The sequence below is a fragment of the Mus caroli genome, unplaced genomic scaffold, assembly GCF_978045245.1.
Source record: "Mus caroli unplaced genomic scaffold, Mus_caroli_1 scaffold_2, whole genome shotgun sequence".
NCBI lineage: Eukaryota > Metazoa > Chordata > Mammalia > Rodentia > Muridae > Mus > Mus caroli.
The window spans coordinates 70978608-70988897 of NW_028227257.1; the positions used below are offsets into that span (position 1 = coordinate 70978608).

The 10290-nt window shown below is 45.4% G+C and overlaps 1 protein-coding gene across 2 annotated transcripts in view; it reads right to left on the reverse strand.

Moving 5' to 3' along the window:
- Bdnf (brain derived neurotrophic factor) overlaps positions 1-5313 on the reverse strand; it is a 49287-nt gene extending 43974 nt beyond the window's left edge. The window contains exon 1 of one of the 2 annotated variants that reach the window (XM_085834590.1): positions 5068-5313. In XM_085834590.1, coding sequence (XP_085690716.1) covers positions 5068-5070 — 3 coding nt within the window. In that variant the 5' untranslated portion in view covers positions 5071-5313. Of the gene's footprint in view, positions 1-4006; positions 4261-5067 lie in introns of those variants that run through there. The other variant, XM_085834591.1, reaches the window with a different exon arrangement.
- Positions 5314-10290: the final 4977 nt, after the last annotated feature.

Sequence of the window (10290 nt, forward strand, 5' to 3'; positions counted from 1 at the left end):
CACTCAGTAAGTGGTAAACGTTCACTGAATGCTAATGTTTATTTTATTATTAACTACTACACAGTGTTCTTTATAGGGATTACGGTATGTAATTTTAAGAGATTTGCTGCTTGTTAAACTCCCACTAGAAACACACACACATACACACACATACACACACACACACACAAAATGCACTGACAGATCAGCAAAGAAAGACACTAGCAAAAGAAAGATAATTTGAGATACTTCTGAGGTAGCAGTTGTAAAATTAAAATAGGCAACTCATTAAATTATCCATAGAGTGAAAAGAAAGCTACAAAAATAGATATTTTTCTGGCAAGTCAGTGCTGTTCAGAACAAATATAGTTTTCAGTCAGCAGAGTTTTTATATCAGATGATATCAGTTCATATTTGTTGGGATCACTTGCATGGTTGGACTAGTTTGCTCTAATTAAAAGCAAGAAATTACGTAGAAGAATGTATTTAGGAAGAAAAATCAACACTTCAATAAGACATCATTTTAACTTACAGACTGTAAGCAATACAACCAAATGAATGCTATCTGAGCCATTTGGAGCGTGGTCCCCAAGATCACAGAACTTTTTAAAAAGTAAATAAATAAAACCCCTTTTGTAAGTCATGTTTTAGTTTCAACTGCCTCAATTCAATTTTCTGACTTTCAGTGGCTGCTTATCTGTTTTGTGGTCACCCAGGCTCTTGTCTCTTTCTCCCTTTGCTGGTGTTGATACATTGTTTCTTATTAAAGTTTCCCCTAGAGGACAGGCCAGGAAAAGGAAAGACCTAAATTCACCAGCTTTTTCTTATTAAGAATTTAAAGACTTGGTAGGGGAAGTGCAAATGAAAGCAGCGGCTTACACAGGTTGATCCCACTTCTTTTCAAAGCTTCTCTCCAATTTACACTGATAGATAACTGACAATATTTAGCAAGCCAATTAATCGCTTGCTTAAAAAAAACACAACAACCTTCATTTCCTGCCTTGACTGTACAGATGAGATGATCTTTTTAATTAGCAAGGACTCTGGTTCAATCAAGTACAAATGCTGCATGCAAAAAGGATGGTATACTGACGAGGCCCATTTCTGGAGTGGCAGTTTGCAGAGCCTATTCAGATATTCTTCTCTGTCCTCCAAAATTTGCTGTGTTGTGGGTCTTAATGTCAAGGATACTGGGAAAGATTCTGGCAAGATGCACATCAGATTTTCATCTAATTCAGAACTTATATATTTCACTGAGGGAGATAGACCAAGGTAAAAATCTCACCTACAGTGTTAATATGCAAGACCAGGGGCTCCAAAAGTAGGCTAGATTACTATTAAGATTATAAGGTTAAAATGTCTCTCTCTCCCTCTCTTCCTCCCTTTCCATCTCCTATCTTCTTTAATCTTCTGACTCCAAAAAGGGCAGTTGAAATACCTTTGCTTTTGCGTTAAAGAGATCTATGTTAATACATAAAAATAGTGAATATCAGGGGCACCATTCTTAAAGTGACAGTGGAAACCATCTTTCCTTACAAGTCAAGGATGCTTGGGTGTAAGAGGATGACGTGACACTTTTGAGGCTTATTTAAATTGTTAAAAAAAAATGGAGGTTAAATAATTAGGCTGGTAAGTATTTTTTCTCCTTGTCGCCCAGACATGATACCTATAATTTCCTCCGTTCAACTGTCAGACAAATTGGCAAGTGGACTAAAAACAATATTCCCTTAACGAAGCGTTCGTCTAAAGCCCTAGCAACTGTATTAGGCAGCCCCAAGTATTCACGAGCAAGGCATGGCGCGGGAGGGAAACTCTGCAATTTAGAATGACAGATGATTATTTTTTTCTCTATCCATTAAGCTTTCTCAAAATGTCATAATATTTACACCTATTCCTTGGTGAATTAGATCCAAAGACAGGCAGACAGAAAGAAAGAAGGAAGGAAAAAAAATCCCTCCAACTGGTTGCCGCTGGGTTGGGGAAAAGCAGGCGTTGCACCTTTAAATTTTGTCCCTTGGTTCTCTGTCCCCGGCCCCCCTTCTCAGGATTTTGCAATAAATCTCCCAGTTCTGCGTTCAGCCCTGCAGATCCGTATTTAAAACAGCACCATCTGGGAAGGGTGGGTGGCGATGGTGATGCGGGCGCCTTGGAGTTCCTTTGCAGCACGCTTGGAATTGCATCAGACTGATCCGAAATCCCCCCGCCCCCAAGCCCTGCCCCTCCCGCCACGCTTCCCTCCCGGCCCCTCCCCTCCGCTCCTTTCGCGTAGATCTGACTGAGAAAACGCCTGGATCCCGGAACTGTCTGTGCCCCATTCGCTGCAGGCTTGATCCGTAAACCCTGCCCTACGCTCCCTTTGTGTGGCGAACAGCCTATGGGCAGTCATCTGATCCAACTGCCTGTTTTTCATTCTTTCTCCACCCCTCTCACCCCCCCAAATTTCCACAATATCCTAGCATCGTCTATGAATTCATCATTTCCACCTGCGCAGAGTTGGGATGCTTTCGTTCATTAAAATAATCTTGAGTCTTGAGTTTTGGAAATCTTTCCTTTTCCTCCCAGTAACGCCCCTCACCCGCATCCCAAGCCTTATCCGGGGAGGGGTCCCAAGGCACCAAGCCTTACTCCGAAAGCTGCGGCAGGGCAAAGCTCCTGGCCTGAACAAAGGGCGGTGGAAGCGGTGGGAATGGGGGTTGTAAGAGTGTGGAGAGGTCTCCCCCGCCCCCCGCCCGGGGGCACGCAAGTCCCTGAACTCCCGGAAGAGAGGCTGGAGGACAGCGCAGTGGCAGGCTCCGGGCGCACCGAGTCCCCTGGGGGCGCAGGCGGGGGCAGGGGAGTTGGAGGAAAAGACTGGGCGGCTCCCAGCCGGAGTCTAGCTTATCCCCCAATCCCTCCATCTTCACTCCCTGCTAGGCTACCAGGCCACCCAGGTAGTGGCGGCAGCTCGGCGGGGAGCCCGGGCCCTCCACCCGCGTCAGTGGACACAACCTCGCTTGGCTGGGCGGTCTGCGCGCCCCGCTGATTGGTGGCTCGGTCCTGCCGCCGCACGGAGCTAGGAGTGTTCTTCTCCACCTCCACAAACCACCCAGGCCCCCTCCCCGGGCCGTTCCCGGGCTCTTCGATCTAGAAAGGACCTTCCACTCCCGAGCGGAGCACCCCCCTCCTCCCTGAGTTACCCCGCCTGACTCGGACCTGGGCTCAATGAAGCATCCGGCCCGGCAGGGAGTGGAGCGCAGTCTCAGCGGCCCCCCTTCCCTTGAGAAGCAGGAGCCCTCCAAGCCAGCGCCCGGAACTCTCGGGGAGGGACGATAGAAAGGGGTAAAAATTAAGAAAAAAAAATCACCCAAACATAAAGAACTCTCCATCGAGGATAGTGAGGGCGATGGAGAGGTAGAGAAAAAATGAGGGAGGGATGGAAGCAGGAGGAGGGGGCGGGGTGGAAAAGGGGGGCGGGAAGGAGGGAGGGAGGGGGAAAGAGAGGGAGGCAGGGATACCGAGAGAATGAATCCTCCTCACTAGAGGAGCTGAAATTACCTTGATTCATTTTTGTGGGTATTTAGCTAACCTCCGTCCCTCTCCCAGCTTCCACCCCCTCTTTCCCCACTGCACATTCCCTCTATCCTCTTGTTCTAAATGGTACAAAGTCAGATCTTAGGAAATCGAATGTTGTGTAAAAAGCTTCCTAATTAGTAATGAATCCACTGTACACGCACACACACCACACACAAGCAAAAAGAACGGAAAAGAGGGAGGGAAAGGGGGGATGAGAGAAATCTTACATTTGAATCAGATATTTGCAGTTCCAAGTTAACTAAACTCATTATGTCCGCAGGAAGGTTGAGCTTCCTCCACCTCGATTTGCCCCAGGTTCTCACCTAGGTCAATTTAAACTAGCCAAATACCAAGAAACAACCATTTCTCATGCTCTCTCTCCACTTCCTCCTCTCCACTACGCGTCCTTTCCGGAAGATCGAGTATCAAAATAGCTCAAGAATTGGGGATGCAGGGTCCCCGCCCCGGTGCTTACCTTCTTTGCGGCTTACACCACCCCGGTGGCTAGATCCTGGTGATAAACACTTGCATTTCCCAAAGTTAACCCAGTATACCAACCCGGAGCTTGCCAAGAGTCTATTCCAGCCTACACCGCTAGGAAGCCAACTTCAGCGAGCTCAATGAGGGGACCAAACTGGGGCTCGCTCTCCAAACGCTCCGCTCCAAAATCTGACTCTCTCTCCAGCCCCGATCTCGGTGTGAGCCGAGCCTCGGAAAAGACGCTTTTTAAGGGCGACACCGGGTTGGCTTGACAGCGAGGAAAAGAATACCTGGATGAAGTACTATCACCTCGGACAAATCCGCTGGCTCTGTCCAAGGTGCTGAATGGACTCTGCTCGCCGGGATCACACACCCGGCGCAGCAGGAGGAAAAGGTTAAAAAAATATTCTCTAATTAAGTGGTACTTGATATTGCTCTAGACGGTTTCTTCCACTTCCTTACGTTTTGTCACGTGCGGATGGCTTTGCCAAAGCCATCCTGTTAATAGTTGATCACATGTTGATGAGACCCTTTCCACGTATGCGAGCATTACCCATTTCATTATAGATAGGCACTTCTGACTTATTCCTCTCTCCCCCAACTCCACCACTATCCTCACCTAAACTCTTAGTCTCTACCCCACTCTTACCCTCTCCACCCCCAGCCCCAAACTCTAACAACATTATTGTTTTTAGGTTGAAATTAACCCCATTGCGGATGTCAATTATATGCCCACATATAAATCATACAATATGCTCACACACCATACAGTAAAGCAAAGGATGGAATACAAGACGGTTGTCAGACAAGCATCAGCTTTGAACAGCCAGTATAACAACCCCCTCCAGTTCCAAGTTTGTTCCACGCAGTTCCCCACTGCTGTGTTAAATCTCAAATGATTCCAATTAAACTTGCAGTGGGTAAACCCGATTCCCCTGGCCTGAATAGCTGCTGTTCTTTGGCTTGTGAAGTGCTAGGAAGAGCCATGATATGCCTGTTGTTAGGCAACATGTCAAGATTTTTTTCAATTATAATGCACGGTTTATTGCTACTCACCATTGTGGCTTTGCTGTCCTGGAGACTCAGTGTCTTAAAATCTCGTCTCTCCAACAGATGCAGGAAGGTAATGTGTCTTGTTTGAAGTCATCATGTGAGAAGTTCGGCTTTGCTCAGTGGATCGCCCACCACTTGGTGTGACTTATGAATCTAATAACCCTTCGCAATATCCGCAAGCTTCAACTCTCATCCACCTTGGCGACTACAGAAGACAAAGCAACTGGCATCGATGTTGAAAAACCTATAGATTTACGCAAACGCCCTCATTCTGAGAGACACGTTTCCCTTTGAGTTCTTACGTGATTCTAATGAATGAGCGAGGTTACCAATGACTGTCCAATTGCCCTGCTATATAGCGGGCGGTTCCTGAAGCAGCTTTCTCAACGCCTGTCACTGCGCCCTAGCACAAAAAGTTCCCAGAGAAAGTAAGGGAGTTTCAGAGTACCCCCATAAAAATAATCCAATTTGCACGCCGATCCTTTGCCCACTGCTCAGGTCACACCTGGGGCTCTGGCAAAGATGAGCTCGGCTCAGGAGATTTCCCTGTCGCCAGGTAAGAAACCCTTCGCCTTGTCAAGCTAGGGCGGGAAGACCGCTGGGGAACTTGTTGCTTTTCTGCACCAGCCGGCTACTGCTTTAATAAGAATACCAGAAAAGCGCAGCGGGGAGGGGGTGAGGGGAGGGGGCCAGGGCAGCCTCTCTGAGCCAGTTACGTGACCAACTCACTGTGACTCCCTTGGTAAAAAGGAAACTTCTTAGAAAAGTTCGTGCCCCTCCCCCACCATGACTAAGGGTCTCCAGCGGACGTGGTCGTGAGTGATGATCAAATGGGGGGGGGGGCTGGGTGATGGAGCGGGAGTGACTTGTTCTAGGGAACAACTGCGTGAATCGAAGAGCGCATCAGCCCCACAACTTTCCCTTTTCCTCTTAGGGACTGATGACTAGGCGAGAGGCACCCGGGCGAGCCACTAGTTGCCCACAGGAACCTGTGTAAGCCAAGCTCTCAAGCGGCTTGAGTTGAATGAAGTTATGACTGCGTTTGCTCTAATGGCTTATGGCTTCTCAAATGAGAGTTAACAGCCTCTGTGCGCGGCTAGGTCCGCCCTGGAGCTCTGAGCGAAAAGGTGTAGGCTAGGAGGGGAAGATCGGCGCTAGTCTCCCAGCTCCGCGTCGGCTCCGGCTCCGTGCTTCCTCCCCAGAGTCGCTGCCCTATTTTGGGTGCTTCCCGGGGTTGAGAACTGAAGCCGCAAGCTCCAGGAGGTGGGCTTCGGGCGGGGGGGCTCTCCCAGGAAGCCTCGCGCTGGCCACTACACTTCCCACTAGTGACTGCTCAGGCTGGGAAGTGGAGAGGTCACGTGTTGGAGGAAAGTAAGTTGGAAGGAAAGAGATGAACTTCAAGAAGAGTCACAATAAAATAAACCTCCTCCCCCCGTATGTGTGTGCGCGTGTGCGCGGGCGTGTAAAAATAATCTCTTGAAAGGCGGATGCGGTGGGGGAGGGGTGCAGTGGGGGAAGGCAAGGCCGTAGGCTGAGATCCTAGGCAGATGTCCGGAAATCTCTAGAAATGAGCTGTAAGTCCAGAGTTAACCATATCCCCCAACATAGGGAGGCGCTAGCTCCAGGTATCTCTTCACTAGAGTCTTCCTTTGCCTACCCTCAGCTTAGCTTACGCAGCGAAGCAGAGGAGCCAAGAATGAATGTAATGTAAACCAGTTGTTATGGAGATACCCGCAGCTCGAATGAGTGCGAGTGCCCGGGGAAGTCCCCGGACGCTTTTCAGGTTTCCCCGTTTTGGTGCCGACACCATGATTTTGCTCTTCCTCCGGAGTTCCCACCAATGGACCCCACCAAAGGCATCACTGGCCCTGGCTGTGGCGCTATTGACTGCAGGGATGAGGCAGGGAGGTGTTGCAGAAGATGGTGGATAGCTCTGAAGTTTTGGACCACCCAGTCCTTTTCAACTTCTCTTTCTTTATTCAAATCAAATGTGCTGTGTTCGAAGGGAATTCGTAGTTCTTGGTGTATAAAATCAGAGTCATACATAGGATGAGTTTGAAGAACATTAGCATGCAGTGGCTGCTTGAAGGTTCAGGTCCCCCCCCCCCCCCCCCCGCATCCTAAGAATGCTTCTTTAAAGAAACCTAAGCTTTACTTCCTTAATGCCTTCTATGAAATTCTGTTCTTGGACCCTCCATTGGTACTAGATTATTAGTATTAGCAGTAAATCCAGTGTTGCATATTCATATGCACCCCTAAAGAGATGTTTTCAAAGTCAACCCAGATCATTCTAGGCTCCAGCCAACATATATTTGTATAAAGGCTTTATTTACCTCTTAGAGGTTCTTGGTGACCTGGTGTGCATCATCACTAAGAGAATACCATCCACCAGTTACAGTCACCAAGGCAACAGTTACCTCCAACAAAAAACAAAAAACAAAAACAAACAAACAAAAAACAACCCAAAATCAAATAAAAAAGAAACAACACTGTTCATATTGTTCACAAATTGTCACTTTTTGTCCATCCATGAATTAGCCAGCAGATGCTGCCCTAAGACTAAGACAGCTGGCATAAGCCATCCTCAGAGGTCTTGGGGTACAGGTTACGTGAGAAAAGCCAGTTTCCTGAGAATGCAATTCATCATGCTGTTAGTAAGTTCTCTTGCCTGTTGATGAATTCAGACTGGTCTGAAATCGTAAAATGACGTGGGAGGATGGTCTGTATGTGAATACACTTATTTCTCATTGTCATTTGTCTGACTTTGTCAACAGTTTCTGGCCATTATAGGGTATAGCCTTCTATAACAGATATTTATTCTGAAAATTAATGTTATGTTTTATGGGCACACTAAATTGATGGCTTAGGTATTTCTAGATTCGAAATATGAATGAGCGATTAGATTTAAAATATTTAGACAGCACAGGATTGTACTGAAAGTATTTCCAAAGGAATTTTTTTTTCTGCCCTCCTTGCTTGGAGCTATTATTAAAAAGCAATGCAACTTATGGACCAAGATGAATGATGAGAATTGCTATTTAATGAGATTTACTATAGTGAGTTGTGGGGAAGAGTGAGGAGATGGCATTTGACCTACACAAATCTGTGATATATGTGTGTAATGATCACTCATGTGTATATTTTCCTTTCTTGATTTCTCCCTGAACTGAAAGAGAATTCTGTTCTCCTGGTTCATTATCAGCTTTTCAGGTTTTTATCTGCTCAAACTCTCTTATGTAATTCCTTTTTGTTTTCCGTCTGTAGAAATCTAGAACCTAATACAAGCTAAGGCTACAGTCATTTTATTTGTTAAAATAGATGTCAACCAGTGTACCTGCTACAATTTTAATCTTGGGAGCACTTGTTCCCAAGGTCATGTCACTTTTTCCCCTCACACAACTCTAGTCAGCTGTGATATGAATATCACACTTCTCCAATTTAGCTGACCCCATTCATTTAAGCAATGATAGGACCATTTCAAAGTGAATGCTAAAAAAAATATGTCTTAAGTATCACAACTCAAAAATGCATCCAAACTTAAACCAAAATATAGGAACATAACCTAACAGGAAGGAATTTTGCTTTGTTTGTGTTCACATGGTATTCTATCAATGCCACAGTTAAAAAGCTTGTCTTCTTGTCTGTTGCTTTATAAAGATAAGCACAAAACTGAATAAGAGCCCATCAGAAATAGATGGTACAAGAATACATTTGATGTTTGAAGCATCTCAGAAGTAGTGGGAAGGGGTAATAGAAATCAGAATTAGAAAGAAATATTTTCCTTAGCAAATTAAGAGATCCTTGGGTATCTTTTGAAATAGCATACTCTTAGTTTTTAAATGGAAATGTACAACATCATATTCAAACTGATGAGCTGGGAACTCCGCTAACACGTTGAGGTGGATGAGATAGTACTCAAGTGTATGCCGAAGTGTTTTCACCAAATCACTCTGTTGTTGTTGATGAGTTCTCCATCTCATCCAGTGTTTGATGGTTTATTTTCTTCTTCCTCTCTTACTACGACTTTAAACCCTTCCTCTTGCTCTCATTCTGCCCCAGGTAGAGTGATAAGGGCTAATGAACTATAGATTAATAATTCCTTAAAGCATCCTTGAATTTCAGAGTTGAGCACTTGGTTAATTAATGTAAGATATTTCCTTCCCTCAGTGTTTTCTTCTCTTATTCATCACCTCAAGATTGCGAGTTCCAATCCATGCAGGAAAGTGGCCACTGAGAAGCTTCAGATAGTAGCAAAGTTACTGACTTGGAGCCTAAGAAAACAGGTAATAAAAAAAAAATTCTGTTTATGACATAAGAAGTGATTCTGTCCAGGTAGGACGAAAGATTTGGTCTCTTAGTCACTTCCTGACTCCTAATGGTTCTCCACAGGCAATAGAAGGAGAGGCAGAGAATCACGATGCACAATTTGGAAAGCTTTCTGAAAACAAGAATGGGTAATGATTGCCAAGAACCTGGTGTTGAGCTCATATTTAAAAAGAGCTCACGAAATCTTCCATCTAACAAACCTAGTTTAGCTGGAAAGAAAACAATCAGAGCATCAAAAAGACAGAGAGACAGAAAGCTTTTGGAAACTCACGATTTAGTCTGCCAGAGCTCATCTGCAAGATGCATTCCTCAGTGTGACAACTAAGCTTGAGCTAGAAGATTTGGAGATGACTTAACTCAGTTTCAGAAAACCAGACAACCTCACAATGAAGCTGAAGCAAGACCCCGTGGAGTATGGAGCTAAAGCTGAGTGGATCTCTTAAAACTGTCTTACAGGCAAAGATGAATCAAAGGAAACAAGAAGGGATGAATGGGCATAGTTAACATTATGGAAAGGCAAATGAAAACCAGTGAGGAGAACATAGTAAGCGCAATGTGGTAGGCCCAGCGAGAGACACTCAAGATCTCTCTGCCTGCAGTATCTGGAGGGAAGATTTCACAGCTGCTGAACTGCATTTCTCATAATTTAATAGACACGATTTCCTTGGCGGCTTGTTAGAAAGCAGATTCCAAGTCTGGGATACGAATCAAGATTTGGCATTTTCAACAAATTTCCAGGTGACAGGGTTGCATTGTTTTGCACAGCTGAGTGCTAAAGCATGTTCTTCCAGGCAATGGTTTCACTCACACGATGGTGTGATTGACAGCTAAGAAATCTCTCGAGTAACTGGAGTGAATGTCATAAATCAAGGGGAAAAAACCAGTTTTAAAGCTGTAATG